Here is a 17,744-nt window from a genome sequence, read left to right on the forward strand (position 1 = left end):
AGTGGAGATCGAAGCCATTCAGCTCATGACATCTGCCAGCGACTGGACTTTGCAGAAGAAATATGGTTTAAGAAACAGCCCAAACTACTGAGCAGTGATTTCGATCATATTATCTATATTCACAACTTCATTTCTGTAATTGCAGCATATTTTAAACCTTAGCAGATTAATATGTCTGTGAGATTTTTCTCTGACAGTTGCACTACACCAACAGTGAAAATAATTTTCACCGAAAAATATTTTACAACAGGACATAATTTCATCTAACTGAAGTAAACTCAATTTACAGCTAATTTCCAATTGTATTTCAAATCATTCATTTACTCATAAATTGTTAAGATACTGTTAAAGAAAGTCAAAGTTTCCTATAAGTACAGGTGATCTTTATTAATGATTTGAAAAGTAAGACTCAGAAGGTAGAAGGCAGAATGATCTTTTTCATTGGGCACATAAAAGAAATTTTTTTAAAATCTCTTTTTCACTTTTTTTTTTTTTTTTTTGGGAGTGGTGCAGGAAATAGGGAGTATTTCTTCCAGAAGAAAAGGAATTAGTCTGTTTCAGTCCTTAAGTCTAATTAAGATGAAATGCATTTAGTATTGGGATTTGCAATTAAAAAATCCCTTACCTATTTGACTACTGCACTTACCTATTTGACTACTGTACTTCCGTGTATCACAAAACATTTTTCATTTCATATCACAGTACTGAAACACAGGAAAACTAGAGAAGGATCCTTTTCATTTTCAAATAGGAAAGGAGTAATTTTCAACTGACAGGACTAATCTAAGTAAGAAGAATTCCTGGAAAATAAAACCACTTCTAATCTGATTTCTGCATTGTCATTCAAGTCTCAGCATTCCACACCCCTTCTGTAGGTAATGCAAACTGAAGAATGCAGTTTTGCTGAAATTTGCTGAAACTGAACAATGTAACAGGAAAAGCTCTCTCCATCTGGTATTAGGTTGACTTAGGCCTACTCAATTAGTATAAAAAAATAAAATCATCCCCCTTTTTTTGCAAACATCATAAGTTTTACAGAGCGCTGGTGCTCAAAAACTGCAGTAATTCTTTCCGTAAGTTTTTAAAAATTCTCTATTTTCATTATGAGAACAGGAAAGTATACATGGATTCTATCCTTCTAAGTCATACTAGGAAGTGAAAATAAAATTGAAGTTTATCGCTGACGTTTTATATGCACACAAATTTGTTGGAAGCTTCCCGGGTTATATTGCTCTTTTTCCTCTTATTACATTTTTCCCCTGCTATTGCAAAGATATCCTAGGAGTCTGTAAAACCAAATGATAATAATCAAGACTAGGTAAAAATCAGGAAAAAAAAAAACATTAACATTCACCTATCAAGCCTGAGAATTGACTGAGGATGATAGAACTGAAAACATCCAAAGTTTCTGTCGTGAGTCTTTCTGGCAAAGTCCTGTTCACTTGTCCCTGATTATGTGATGCTTAAATATAAGAGAGTCTGACCCAAAAATTAATCATGAATTTTCACTGTGACTGCTGTGATTTGGGCAAAAGAATTCACAAAACTTTTGATAGCATCCCTAATGGTACCCATTCCCGTTTGGGAAGATTTAATTTCTTCAAAGTTTTAGACAATTCCATTGTTCAAAAACTGCAAGATAGCAGTCATAGTACAAATAGATCTTTTCCAGGAGAACGCAGAAAGTTAAGATAAAAAGACAAAACTGACAGTGGACTTACTCTAATGGCCAATTCAAAAGAGCGCGTTTTCTTAACACATCACACTTCGCAAGTTGCTTGCCTTTCTATTGAATCTTATTTTTGTGAGGTACTACGGTTTAAAATGTCTTTTCTCATGTCCCAGCATAATTTCAACATTCCCATTTAACTAGGAAGTCATTTTCAAAATAATAATAATACTAATAAATTCTAACCTCCATTAATAAAGCCCCTTATTCCTGTATGAAACAAATCTGAATTTTACTTTTTGTCTTATGGGAGGTTCCTTATAGACTGTGATTATTAAATTGAGAGGGACAACATTTGTACTTCTGACAAGTTCACACAAATTCATGAAAGTACATGGATGATTTACAGAGAGAGATGACAGTTCATATTTCCTCTACTTTTACTGGCTTGACACCATTTAAATACTTTCATATCTAGCCGTAGGGAACAGACCAAGCCTCTCAAAAATCTTGTCATCCTGTTAAGGATGAATTGAGGAGGTTAGAGTCCTGGACAACTTTTCCCCCAATTAAAAGTGGCATGTCTCAGCTACTCATTTATATCTGCATGTGATACCCAGAAAATTAAAAAAAGAAAACTACATAGGAGGAATAATAACAAAAATAAGAACACTAGCAGGCCACAGATAGTGCCTGCACCTGTGATTACAATCACTGAGCACTCTACTGTAACCATCTTGTGGAAGAATGAGGTAGAAATAGTAATATACAGCGACCGGCAACTGAGGCTGGAAACAATAATTAGGCATGCTGACAGATTGCAGCAGCTGGAAATGACAGCCCAATAGTTTTCCTAGCTTTTAAACTTGGCAGGAGATTTTTCTGCCTATAATATCTCAGAAAATTTAACATTCTTGTCATCTTCAATGGCTTTGAGTGGTGCAAAGGGATATATTTCATTTAAAATAAAAGATTGCCAGTCCTAGAAATTCCCAGTTGTGGGAGATTTTGCTTGATCTGGACCAAAAGCAAGTTTTAAGGATGCTACTGTTCTGCTACATGTGCATATTGAAGCACAAACACAAATCCGAGGGAAGTCAAACATCTGACCACATACTGTTATATCTTAAGAAACTAAGTAATTCGATATCATCCTTTTTTTCCTCTGAAAAAAGAAACAATCTTAGCATTCCTTTCTAGCCTTTTTCACCATATTCTTCTGCATAGTTGGTGTTGTGTGATTGAGTCACATCTGAATTTCTATCTTGTGCATCTTGCACAGCTCTTGCTTCAATCTAGGCATGTAAACTTTCTTCACCTAATGATTTATGCCAGGTATAAAAAGTGTTGAATTTGTATGTGAAAATTATACCACAATATTGTCCTCTCAGGAGCCATAAACAAATCAGAGTCCAGTTTGTGCTATGAAAAAAAGAACTATGAACCTCACTGGGACTTTTAATCACAATATGCCAGCTCTGAATTAAAGATCCATTTTGTATCAAGTCTCACCGGACTAACAAAAATCTGCTTGTTTACAGAAGTTAATTTGAAACTTTTAGCAGCAAGAAAATGGTGCTGAAGCAGATGTTGCCCAGCCTTCAATTAAGCTCACACGTATTCCAGAGAAAAAAGCAATGAACATTGTTGTGCTGCATGTGCAAATTGACAATTCAAAGCTATAGTTACTACTAAGTATTAGTTTCCCAAAAGTGTTAAGAAAAACCCTTGCAGAACTGGGAATACTTTTTTATTTTTTACTGTCTTCTGGGTACTTAGAGAAAAGCATAAAGCAAACTCCCAGGCATTTCTATTTTTCTATCAGTAGCTTCAAACTCAGATCTACACTGATTACATTCACTTAATTAGATTAGAAAGGCACTGAAAACAGTACAGATTACTTAATTCCCCACACTGTTTTTCTTCAAACAGAACAGCTATTCAGAAATACCTAAAAAGCTACCATTCAGTGTCACACAGCTTAACCAAAGAAAGGGTGTTGAGATTTGGAAAAAAAACTTTGGCATGAAGGACAGCAACAGACCAAGCTGTCTGTATCCTTCTGGGAACTTTGGGTGAGGCCTGAGTGAAAATACTGGAGCTAGGATTTTTGTTCACTAGTTAAATTAGGATTTCACTATATTAATTAGCCAGATTATACAAATCTTTAACACATGAAGGACATAAATTTCAATTTCTAATATTATGATTATTTGATCGTGCCACTTGATTCTTATTTTAGGTTCTTTCTTACGCTTTTAGCACTAACAGTCAAAATTTGAAATTTCCTACTTCTTAAATATGGATTTTTATGCTTTTAAGATTTTGGGGGATTCTGGGATTTTTTTTAGCAATTGTGTATAAAAAGCTTCAGATCTCCTTCAGCTTCTTCCTCTACTGTTTTGTTAATTCAGCACTTGCTCTAATGTGTCTAATTATTTTGAATCTATTATGATATGGCAATCTAGTAAGATTAAAAATCATTAACTGTCCTGTTAGTGTGAATTCTAAAATGTGATTGTCTTGTTGAGATCAAGTGTTATCCACATGTTTAAATTCTGTCAGCATGATAAATCATCTCTGAGGTCAAGGGTCTTCAACAAAATATTTCAAATCAGCACTACACAATAGCTGCTGATATTAATTAAAAACATGATTACATTCTACTTGAAGTATTCCTGATAGAATAATACAAAGATAATGTAAGCACTTACAATGAAATAAAAAGCTTAATTAGCATTCTAAAATTACCACAAACAAGTTTGAACCTCCCTTTCTCTCTCTCACAGGAAGTTGTTTCACAGCAAAATGTTAAGATAGACTATGTATTTGCTATTGTGAACAACTCCCTTAGATCTACAATACATATGAAAATATGAAACTGTACCTTTTGCATCATGCTTATTTTCATTTTAAAATGCAACTTAGAAACTTTTCTTGCTGAAGCAGAAAGTAAAAATTCTATTCTTGTTATATTTTATATGCTGCATCAAATATCTGCATCAGATATTACTTATAACGGTACTCTTCAAATACATTCTTCACTTCTCTCCAAAAGATTATTTCATGTTTGTATATTATTTTTAGAGGCTTGTAAACTATAACAGACATGTAAGAAATGAGCTAGTATATGCATAAATACCTTTTCCAAATATTCTCACAACAGTCAATAAAAATACTAATTCAGCAACTTAAGATAATGTGTCAAATCACATCTTAGTGCATCACAACTCTTTTTTTTAATGAAATCATACTGTACATAACTTTATTCACTCTTCATATACTCAATAACAAAAGTTGTAAAATTAAGCCTCAGTTTTATACTCACAGTAACTGAACTAAGCTTATCTTTTGCTTTTCCCCTGCTGCCATGTGTTCAGTATAATCAATTTTATTGCCAGAAAATAATTTTTTTTTTCAGAGATACCAATATGAGAGTCAAGTAGACCAGGAAGCTTTCAAAAATATGCAAATAACCCCCAAACCCATGAGATTATTACATTTTAATAAATGTCTTTGAGCTATGATGTTGTGTGCCTAAATGTTTTATTCTTTTCCCCAGCCTACAAAATATCGGACTCTAGAAAGAAGATAAAATATATCTTAAGTCATAATGCCTATCTGTCAAAATATAATGTGTACTTTTTTTTTCTGAGAGATCGAATTAAAAACCAAAAATGCCTCATTTAAAGATTGTTTTCTTCACAGTCTCATCTTCATTCCTTTCCTTCCCATCATTCCATAGTTATCATTCTCTGAGGTCTTCACATAACGCAATTCCCTGTCGCACAGTCTCAAGACAAGCAATACATTTACACTCTAACTTCTAAATACAGAAAATGCGCTGAGAAGCTTACCCTGAGTGTGGTACCTTGAAACACTACGCAAAATGCTAATGCAAAATGCATTAAGTCTACTGAGAGCTCACTAGGAACCAATCAACCCAAAAGAAGCAAACAAACACCTTGGTAAAAAGCATTCAGCATTATCGTCATTAGATGAACTCTTTCACAGGGCAAACAGGACTATAGCTTCCTCAAAATAGAATCTGTCACTGTCAGTACTTTCCCTCTCTTTTCCTGCCCCCCCCCCTTTTTTTTTTTCTTTTACACTCAACCCACTTACTTTTCTAGACTTATCAAATGAAATTATGACTAAGAGCCTATTTGACATTAAAAAAATTATTTGGGAGATAAGACTATAGCAAGGTTCCTACCTCTTCCTTTACACTTCAGCAAGCTTATAATTTCATCTTAGTCAAGACTGATGCTCCAATATCAAAATAATATCAGCATTCAGTATATAATTCTAACTTTGCTAATTTTGAACTCTTAGTGTTTCAAATGCAGCTTCTTTATTTCTCAAAACTTTTACTGACAGAAATGTTTCACAAGATCAGGGACAATAAAACCGGCATTTTACATAGGCACGTGTCCGAGGATTTCAGGACATCTGCTGGAGCTAATGGTTTTGCTTGTATCATGAAAGATTTGAAAGAACTCAAAAGTTCTTTCAAAGAAAGAGGATGTAAAAAATAATGTTACACATGGATTTTCCGTTGTGACACCATTGTGAGTTAACAAAATCCTTTGATGACATATAAATCAATAGGTAGTGTATACTTTCTCTATAGTTTGTCCAGATGTAACTGTCACTGATATTCTACATCTAGAGTACAAGAAAGAGGATGGAAAAGACAGACAATATGAGGAAAGCCACGTTATCTGGAAAATCACTAGGTTTATTATACTGAGCAACATATACTTTATTATGAATTGGTGAGATACACAAAGCAGTACTGAAAAATCTGTTCACTTCATAACGAATTTAAATAAATAGCGACTACGAATTATTGAAAAAAGATAGAAAACTGAAGTACTGAATAAACTGGTATTCTATTACACACAAAAAAATCATGACCTAGTTGTAGTGGCATTTCAATTATAATTGAAGTACAAATATACTCTAGAAAAAAGTTACCTTTCAGTTTAATAACAAAGATTCATTTATTACTATAAAATATTCACAATCCTTGGCCAAACTACCTCTTGCATAGATTTTTAGGATTTTGGAGACACAAAAAGGATACAATAAGTCAACTCATTTTTATATTATTCAGTTATATATTAAGATTATGGTCGGGATGATACACTTACTACTCTAACACTTAGAGCAAACTGCTATAGACTCCCTTTTTTATTCATCTAGTCCATCATAAAAGACACTAACTACAGCACTAATTTTAACAGGTCCATGTTTTTTCAACCTCTGTTGAATCTTTGTTGAATAATGATTAAAAATAGAGGATTTTCAAATTGTCAAAGTTGTCTTGCTCCAAAGAGTATTATGTCCTCCAGCAAAAATATTAAATGATCATAATTAACTGTTGGATTCCTTTATTATTATTATTATTGTAATGTGTTTTTAAACAGAGATATGATCTTTATGAGTCTAATTTCATTGACAGTATTTGTCAAAGTCATTTTGTTATTCAAAGGAATAATATCACTCCTACCATCTCGCAGAGTAGTCAGATATAAAAGCACCCTCACGTAGCCTCCCTTGCTTGAGGCAGAGTTTCAAAACGGTTTCATTCAGTCTTCTGCAACAAGAACCCCGACTGAAGGCATTATGGTTGTAAAAGAGGTCATGAAATAGCATAGTCATTGTAAATGTAGAAAATATCAGAGGCAACTTTATCCGAGGTGGCTAAGGGTTGCAGAAACATCACAAGGTACCTTCCCAGATGTGTCTGGTGCTCTTCATCTCTAAACCCTATGATACTTCATGGTAATGTAAGAGCTAACAGAAGACACAGAAAGAAAACATACCTTTGTCCTATCAGTCATCAGAGATGAGAATAGTGTGACTTCCAGAAATCAAACCAGAATGTCAACAAGCAACTCAATAAGCCCAGTATGCTAGAGTGTGCCACTTCAATTGAAGCACATACAGCTTTGAAACTTTATAAAATCAACAGAAATCACAAAATCATTAAAACTAAACAGAACATATCTTTTTTTTTTCTACTCTGAATTCTCTGTTCTGTATTGATCAAACCTGCAGTGGTTCTAAGCAGTATGGTCCAGCTTTTAAAACTAAGCGTGCAAACACAGAGTAGCACTCCTTGTGCCACAGTGTTTGCAGTCTAATAGAAAACACGGCTGCGCTTTGTGCTGTGAGAGCTGGGCCTGAGATCTGCTCAGCTGCCCTTATACACGAGCTACCAAACACTCGTTCACTTGGAACAGATTTTAACGTGTGCTTAACACTGGGGCCGATTACTTCAAGATGAGAAGCTCTTGAAAGCTTCAGTGGTGCTCTGAGGAATTCTGTGTGCATTAGGTGTTGGGAAAGAATGTGATTCCTGGCAGATTCACTCCACTTAATCAGATTGTTGCCTTTTCTGCAGTTTACTCAGAAAATGATTTTGTCTGTGAAGATGCAAGCAAAACTCTCCCACGATGTTTTTAGCTTCAGATACACATATTAAAACTAAGTGCCTTCAGTTGTGTTACTTTTTTCCTTCCTGAAGAAGAAAAAGCTTATTTTACAAGCTAAAATAATGGCAATAAAAACATTATGGAAGCACTTAGTAGCGAGCATTTACATTAAAAACAACGATTTAAAATACAAGGAATAGATCTCTTCTACTTCAGCTGCAAAAATAAAAACATCTGCTGAAAGGACAATGCTCTGTGCAAAACTTCAGAAGGTGACATGCTTATTGCAAAATTTTGTTTATCAGACCTTTTAGTTTTCTTCACACAATCCAGTTATAAACTGCAATCTAATGCTTCCACATAGGCAGGACAAATGAAGTAATATTTGGTTTTCATTTGAGGCATCTGTATGGACTGAATTGTGGGACACTGCACGAGCCTCATCATGAATGATAAATAGCCAGATATCTTCATGAATGATAAATAGCCAGATATCTTGGCAAAAAAAAAAATAGTAGCAGGCATTAATATGTTTTTAGAGTCTGCCTATTAAAAGTGGACAGAGATCGCAAACTTTGGCTATGGATGATAAAGGAATATGGATAATCCAGTGCCAACAAACAAAGACCAATAAATAAAACTGACCACCTAATCTATATTAAAGAGTTGCCATCTATTTCCAGCCATCAATTATTTTCTGAATATTTTAACTTCCCTTCTAATATTGCCTTAAAATCAGAAGCTCGCCCAGTTTCAGTTCATGTCCTCTGCAAATTCTCTTCATTCCACAAAAATCACAAATGACACCCGCTTTTTGCTGTCCTCTTTCCAGGGGATACAGTGAAATATCTCTAGGAATGTTCCCTGCCAAGGAAACAGCTGTAGTGTGTACACCTTCCTAAAAACCTGAGAATTTCCTCATTGATGAGATGGATCTCTCCCCCAGATATTAAGTTGGAGTAAAGTATGCTAGATGTTTGCTGTAAGGCAAAAGTACATATTTTATTTAAGCAGCTCAAGCATGTTACCACTTTTTTTTCTATTCCTCCTACATTCTGCTTCTGTATATAACAGTACCTTACAGAAAATAAATGAACTGAAAAGTGTATTGAAATGAGCAATAAATTGCAAAATAGTCCAGTCAAAAAGTCAATTTTCCAAAGTCCAGCAATCACTTGTCAAACTCATACCCAACTCCCTTGAGCCTTCTTATTATATATATATTCATATATATATACATACATATATATATAAAATCATAAAAGAGCATATGAAGATTTTCAATGAAAAGGAACTCATTCTAAAACTGAATATGCCTAAGTGTGAAAGACTAAAGACAGCCCATCACCACCTCACAAAACTGACCTCTACAGTTACAAAGGGTAAATTTAGCTAAGTATATGTCAGACAGTTTGTTATGGACAAATGTTAACACTTTGTTGTTTGCTCTTCATAAACATAAAGGATTTCTTGATGCAGTTCAGAAGCAATATAACACTAACTTGTGGTCTCATCCAGTGTGCTCCATTATGTCTTTATGTTTTTTGCCTAAAATAAGATGGGACAACAAAGCTGTATATGTTGTATAGAATCTGCAAAATCTTTTGGGGTGAAAGGTTCCAAACGAGTTCAATAAAATGACCTGTGATAAGCGTCACAGCAAAACCTCCTTACGTGAATTTATAAAACCAATCTGTACAAAAAAAAACCCAAAAATCCCCAAGAGTCTTACACTTCCCTAGATGTTTCAGGTAAGCAGTTTTTAAATGGCTGCCTTCCATTCACATTGAAAGACCAGGCTGAGGAGTCATTAAATCACATAATCTGAGTCTCAGAAGTTTGTACTGCATGATCTTATCTTTCGGATCTACGTATTCATACCTGCAGATTTAATCCTATGCCACAGTGCCCAGTGATGTAATCTGAGAATCACTTTTGGTAGATTTGCGGAAGCAAGCCAGATTATTATTTTGTAACATAAAAGATCCAATTAAATCCCTCATCAAAGCAATAATTTATTCAGCCACTCATTGCCCAATACTTTCAGAACACATCAGGTTAAGCGTACCTACACCGTGACAAAAGCATAAATTCGCGGAACTTGAGGTGTATTATCCTTACATGTACACTGACGATAAATGTTGATATTATTTATATATTATATTTTATATCCATGTATATTATTTTATACTTATTTTCCATTCCTTTATTTTTTATACACATACATGGAGCATTTCTGAAGGGCCCATAAACCTCAGTCACCTTTCCTTGTTCTCTCAGAATAGCCCATGCTATTACTTCACAGCCAACTTGAACTGGTAGTCCTCAAAAAGTGAGGCAGTCAAAACCAGGTACCAGGACATCTGTACCAGTCTAGGAACTTTGTTTCTTTAGGAGAGCGAAAGAACGTATATTTTCATTTATGACATGTATAAAAATTATGTAAGTTGAAAAATTCAGACTATGCATCTATGTGTGCTAATAGCAATTTGGAAAAGTTTTGAGATGAAATGTTTGAAAAATGCATCCTAATAAATTTCCTAAGAGCTCTGTTTTTCTGCATAAACAATGTCAGGTTTCACAAAAAAATGTAGCTATATGCTATCAATTGTTATCTACAGGTACAAGATTTGGCAGGACTACATTTTAAGTATTCATTTTATTATTTTTTCACTGCCTTCAGACATTTCAATGTCCTACTAGCAATAAAAACAAATTACCTATAACTCTTAATAATTTTAGTAGATACTGTAAATTAGAAATGAAGAATAATGTTGAATTGTGGGTTGTGCAGTAGAAATAAATAATTAATCTAATTATGAAACAATATTTCTTATAGCTTGACAGGATAAGAAAACATTTTTACTATGTTTAGAAAATAAAACAAAGATTTGGGGAATCTTATATGTATGAAAATGTATTACTTAGAACAATTGCAGTATTCCTTAACGTTTTACCTGGAATAATAAGAAAATATTAAGGATTTTACTAGGAAATGTGATGTCCTTCCTGTATCATCTGAAAGAGAACTCTTTCCACTGCCATTACCAAATTGTGTTCAAAGTCTTTTTATTTATTATGTAAATACAATATATCTAGTGGATGAGTATAGTGGATGATGATAACTTTTTCAATTGGAAATGAAGTAGTTTCCTCAAGAGCAAAGTTCATCTGTGCATACTATAAAAAATTAATGAAATTTTCCAAGACTAGAATGAAGTCTGGTCAGAAGTATGAACCACTTAGGTTGTTAGTTAAAGGCCTGATTTTATGACTTAGCCGCCTGATGTTCATTTCAAAAATGAAAGAATTCCTAAAAATACATTAGGTTTTCTCTTATTTCTCCATTAAAAAATCTACAACTGATTCCATTTCCAAAAATGTGGTTAATTCATCTGAGCTTCCTGCCACTGAGGCTATATTAAAACATTGCTCAAGTCTGATTGACTTGAGCAAAACATTGCTCAACATTCTGATAGATTTTCCTAGAAAATCATGAATTAGTGATATAACTTTTATCACTCTTCAAAATAAGAGATAAATCTAAAAGATGAAATCTAAAAGAGGAAAGCTGCTATCATTACGTAACATACATTATTTTTACAGGTTGGATATTTATGGGAAAACAGAGAGTAAACTATCCACCTACATACCACTGGGTTTTTGTGGTATGAACATATGTGGCCGCAAGCACTAAAAATTTGTTGGCTTCTACATCCCCTGCTTATGTTTGTGATGTATTTCAGGAAGAGCTGTTTTATCTTTTTTTGGTTATTAAATCTTCAACATCCATATAATCTAATTTGGATGGAAAAGAGAGAAGTTATTAATGCAGCCATGACTTTCAACATTAAAACTTTGAAATTGTAGAAAAAAGAAGTGTGAAGTTCTGCTGTTGCCTGTTTAGTGGGAAATACCTATCACTGACTATTCCTAATAGATTATGAACACAAAGACATGACTTCAAAATTCAAACCTGTATTAAAAAAAAACTAACCTAAAACTATATGATAAAGTTAAATTTCCAACCCCCAATTGGATACTAATTAGAGACAGAGTGCTAGCCAACTCTTAATATCAACGTAAAGAAAAAAATAGATGATATGTTCAGTGTTTCTGAAATAGGGATACTTATTTTAAGATCCCTGGTAATGATTCAGAAACTTAACCTGACAGTACAGTTCTGACAGTTCTAAAGACCTTTTGATTTTGTAAGTGTCTTTGTAATATTTATCTGTGACTCACAAACACACAAACAAGATAATACAAATTCTCATTCTCATCCTCACTGCGTATTACTGTGGCATTACTTCCCAACAAAACTTGCACTTTTTTTTTTTTTTATATGAAGTGGAATAATGAATGGCAGACACAAGAAAAAAATCACCAAGTCAAATTTTAGACAAATGACTGCAGAAGATATTCTAACATTCAGCCAAGGTAAGATGGAAATCCAATCACTAAATGTGTTGTCTCAGTTATCTTGATACCGGTATTGAACTCTCGGCTGGACAATAGCACACTCATGTTCCAGAAAAGAGAACAGACATAGGAAATATCTGCTAGGCAACCTGACATCTTAGCATCCGAGAGCAGATTAGAAAACTGTGCTATGGTTTTATCAAAATGAGATCCAATATGGCCCAAAATTGCTGCCTATAGGAAAAGAAGGTGGCTAAACTTTGGGGAACAGGAAAAACTGGACTAAAGGACAGCCCTAGCACAAGAAAACATGTGTATAAACTGAATGCAAAAGTGTCTATCGAAGATGTTAAAGAAAGTTCCCAAGCACTAAGCAGTGAATAGACAGAAAATCTTTCAGCCTGAATAATGAAAGAAATCTCTCCCCCAAACTTTAACAACTTCATGACAGAGTTTGAAATGTTTCAAAGGTAGTGCGAGGTGTAATAAAATCTTTTAAAGTCTGTGTCTCCTAAAAATAAAAGAACTAAATTACAATTTCTTAAAAACTGAAATGTGACCCTTCTTTTTCAACAGCCAACTTTTCAACTTTTTTTTTTCAACTTTTTCTGCTTCGAAAAAGTTTTAGCAAAAAATTCACAGCAAGGGTATTCAACTATGAACTGACTTGAAATTAAACAATTCCATTATTAGCTTTTATTCACATTATCTATAATGCATGAATGCTACTTAATATCAGCCCGCTACATTGTGTAGTAAAAAGGAACACAACCCCCAGAAAATCCACCTGGAAGAATGTAATTACCTCTTAACCTATATTAACATAACTACCTAATTGGACTGTTGACTGTTTCACTTCCCATTAACATTTGACTCTATGTATTTACTGAATGTTAATGAACACATTAATCGTTACTTTTCCAAAGGAGTCCTACCTGGAAATAGTATTACACATTAGAACATTTCATGTCATCTTTTTTCTAAAACAATTCCTTATTAAATACAAGACTACTTGCTTGTAAAAGCACTTATAAAACAAATTCTGTTACTTTTGGGTAGAGTTCACTAGGCAGCATGATCTCATTAATAAGAAAAAGTTGTTAATCTACTAAGTCAAAATGCTCAGCTGTTAACTGCTTAACTCAGTAGAGATTGTCATGATCTTCTCTAAGCTTCATAGAAGCTAATACTTTTTGAGTAACAGATTTTCATTGTGCATTGCATTATTAACATACGCTCTTGTAATCTACAAACTCCTACTTCTAACAAATGAAATAAAGAATAAATGAAGAAAATGGTGATAAGGAAACTTTAGACTAAATATTCTTTCACATATAAATACTAACTAATACTTGGCCTTCAGTCTTGCAATCAGTTGGAGTATTTTCAAACTATGTGAATTTTTATCACAAAAGGAGTTTCATCAAGGTTATACTGACCTAAATGAAGTTTTTGAGAGATTTCTTACACAAGGGAGGTTTTTGGGATTTCTTACACTTGTTATACAAGTGAGGGAAAAAATAAATAAAAAGAAGAAAGAAGAGGTTTGATGTATTGCAGAAAGAAAAGCTTGGTAAAATTTTGTTTTGTGAACACCCTCCAAAGGTTTTTTTTTTTTCAATAAAAAAGCAACCTTCAAGAGTTATCACAAAATGGAGATATTTTCTTGTAGCTAATACTTCTTTCATTCAGATTGCATTAAAATATTTGTGTTAAGGTTTCTATAAAGTGTAGTTTACTTCCTCACATATTTTTGCTTGCAAACACATAATACAGACACGTATGCATAGATTTTCATATATCCCATAAGCAAAAACCAAAAGGGTAACACATGAGAAGAAGGCTAGGTCAAAAGGAAATGCAAAAGAGAAGTAGTCTTGTTATACAATGAAATCTGAGCTGTTGTGTGACAGGACATTATCTCAAGGTCTTTCAGTATGATGTTCAATTGAATATGAACTTCTTTCTTAATGGTGACAAGAAATTTATGTTTCTAATCTCCTGGGACTGTAGCATGTCCTAACTCTCAGTGGATTTTTAACACCTCTGATATATGTGTCTTTTGTCTGTGTATCCTCAGAAATCAACCTCATTTTAGAGAGGAAATATCAATTTAGAAAGGGACTAGAAAAAAAGGAGAAAGAAGATTTTTTTCCACAGACGTATTTTTCTAAGTGTTCATTTCAGGCTGCTCAAGGATAACTAGTGTAGTGCAGAGAAGACCGACCGACAGACAAGGACAAGCAGAACAAAAGGTAAGAGCATGTGCCACAGTGTTACTACTTAGCATATAGATAACAGTTCTTAAGAATTAATTCCTATGTTTTTCAAAGAAATGTTAAAAATGTAGCTGAGGGAAAGGGAAACAAAATTACAAGGGTTTAGAAATAGACAGGATCTCTAGCTCCTTTTATGTGAAAAAGCATCTTTAATTCACTGATAACTCTCTTTCACCCGTCAGATTGTTGACTCGTTTTCAAAGTCATTTAGGGAAAAATATTTTCCTGTTAGTTTAACTTTCAGCTCAATATATTATTTCACACTTAATATTTTTTATATTGTACAGAATGCTAAGGTGTCCTTTTTGGTTCTGTAGTTTTACAACCAAGCAATACTAGCATAAATCTGAAAAGACTAACCTGAGGTATTTAAAACAAAAAGGTATGCTTTTTTAAGAAACTGTAGGCAAATGGTAGATTAGTAGAAAGCCAATGGTTCCATCTCATAGAGGTTTAAAATACTTTGCCATCTTTAGAATACAGAAATACATTTTCCAAAATTGATGTTGAATAACTTGTAACGTGTATAGCTCTTTATACCTGTATTTTAGATCAGTGCATGCATGTATTCAAAACAAAACTACCTATGACATTACACAGACATCATTTCTTTTGACTTGAAATCCAGTAACTCAATGCAGTAATTGAAATGGGCAATTGCTGATTAGTTTAATAGATTTTTTTCTTATGCACAGAGAGTAATATATAACATAACTTTTGAGTTTAGTCAAGCCATCTTATTCAGATCAATCTGCCAACTTGCAAAACATCAGTATAGAATAACTTCTTGATACCCATTACCATTGCAATCAAACAAAAGGGAAATCAAATAAACTACCAAGAAACTAGAATTATTATTTTCTCTATGATACTCAAAGAGCTTGCAAGATGAAAAGCATATAAATTGGCACTGGACACACGAGAACTAAGTGGCTATTCTGTCACACTGCATTTGACAAAAAAAGCATCCTCAAGGTTCTTCGATTAAAACATGAAACAGGCAAAATAAGCAAGATGCCTGAAAATTCATTCACGGAATCTCTCCTGTAGAGCTCAAAAGTTAATCACATTTTTTCTCCACAAGATTCAAAAAATAAAGTCTGACACTTTTATCTTGCTAGTCATAAACATCACACAGAAATAAGTGGGCTTTTAAAGTCTGATAAATCTCTTAACTATGGTAGTACTGCAATCTACCATTTTAATCTATACATTATTTCTTTTTTAAATGTATTTTAAAGAAAATTGCTCAAATTTTTTTCTTAAAAAGAGCAGCAAAATTATCTTACCAAAATTGCACTGGGTAGCCAGCACACGAAATGCATCTCAAATGAACGGTAAGACTTTATAGAGAGCTAATCCACACCTGAAAAACTTCTAGTTGTTGCAAAGAAGCAGGGAATAGGCTAATTAAATCATACCTGCAGAAATTGGTTGGTTTTGGCATGACCCACGTCTCCAGCCTCTACCTGTGCTCTTGAGAGCTTCTGCTCTGTTTCAGTCAGCCAGTCATTAAAGTTCTTCATGTCCGAATGGAAAAGCTGCCACTTTCCCAGAGACTTGTCAAACCGCCTGCAAGTATACAAGGAGATGAAATAACTACATATTGATAGCCCATTTGACTATGGAAAAATAAAGAAAAAATGCTAAATGTATCAGATTGTAAGTGATTTGGATGCCATTATGTATTAACACTTCTAACTGTTCTATCAAATGGAAATATGGTAGTACTGCTGACTGAAAAAACGTGTTTCAAATTAACAACCTTGCTATACTTGCAGGTATACTTGCTGGCCACAGCATACCTGGCTATACTTCTCTGCCATATACTTAGATCCTAGCATGAAGAAAGCACTGGTATTGGTGAAAAACCCCTATCACATCTCTGGCATTTGCTATAGCTACCAAGACTGCAGCCAGTCACTGTAAATAACATACTGGTGAACGTGAATTATTTTCAGTTCCCTTTTCTTTTTTCCCTAATAGCTTAAGAGACTGGGGATGCATCTGACATCAAAAGACAGACGACAAAAGAACTCAAGATGTATCTTTTTCGAGCGCTTAGTTCCCAGCCTCCGTCCCATGATCCTATTGTAATTAAAGGACTTTTCTTTTGTAAAATATGAATATTATACACCCTTTACATATTACACACCAATTACATATTACAATATGTAATATTATACACCATATAGATGCAGAAGACTATATCTTCAGTAAAAACCACTGAGATGAGAAACTGTCCCAAAGAAACACTTAGTAGAATTCTCCTCCACTTTTACTAAAGAAAGTCTTTTTCTTTGTGCCCAGCTCCTTCCCTCACCATACAAATGTCTCTTTCTTATCATTGCAATGAAAATACAGTTTCCTTCAAAGGAATTTCCACTAATTCTACTACTCCCTTTACTTTTATTTTATTCTTATGCTTCACTTAAATTCGATTATTTTATGAAGATAGCTATGAAAAAAAAAGAAAATGCTTGAAATATAGGGATGATTGAAACAAAACTAAAATATGAAAAAAATGAATTTCATACAATAAGAAAGGATGAAAAGAATTGCTCATGCTTGCAGCCTCTTCAGACAAAATTATGTAAATAGGGCCCTGGGAAGATCTAAATTGTCTTTGCCCAGACTGACTTAGTAATTTCCTTATTCAAAATCTGTTTGCCTTAGTCACTGTCAAGTATTCATGAAGCCAGGATTTCTTTGTTTTGCAGATAGCCAATATCTTAAGGAATTCAGTTATCCTAGGTTTTGGATTGCTTTTGAAATGTGATCACTAATCAGAGATTAGCTGGGATGGTTGTTTGCGGATCATCATTAAACATGGTACTGTTGTTTAGTTTAATAATCCTCCTTTGTGGGCTCATAATAGGTTTTAGGTTGTACCTAAAGGATAACAACAAAGAGGTTCAATTATTTTTCCAA

At 33.7% G+C, this 17,744-nt stretch overlaps 1 protein-coding gene across 7 annotated transcripts in view; it reads right to left on the minus strand.

Annotated features, from left to right (window-relative positions):
• DMD (dystrophin) overlaps positions 1 to 17,744 on the minus strand; it is a 1,078,552-nt gene that overhangs the window by 538,449 nt on the left and 522,359 nt on the right. For all 7 annotated transcript variants that reach the window (XM_088521823.1, XM_088521851.1, XM_088521829.1 and 4 more), the window contains one exon: positions 16,235 to 16,385. In XM_088521823.1, coding sequence (XP_088377949.1) covers positions 16,235 to 16,385 — 151 coding nt within the window. The remainder of the gene's footprint in view (positions 1 to 16,234; positions 16,386 to 17,744) is intronic.

The sequence above is a fragment of the Tinamus guttatus genome, unplaced genomic scaffold, assembly GCF_059628265.1.
Source record: "Tinamus guttatus ecotype Peru unplaced genomic scaffold, ASM5962826v1 Tinamus_guttatus_pri_ptg000008l, whole genome shotgun sequence".
Lineage (NCBI taxonomy): Eukaryota > Metazoa > Chordata > Aves > Tinamiformes > Tinamidae > Tinamus > Tinamus guttatus.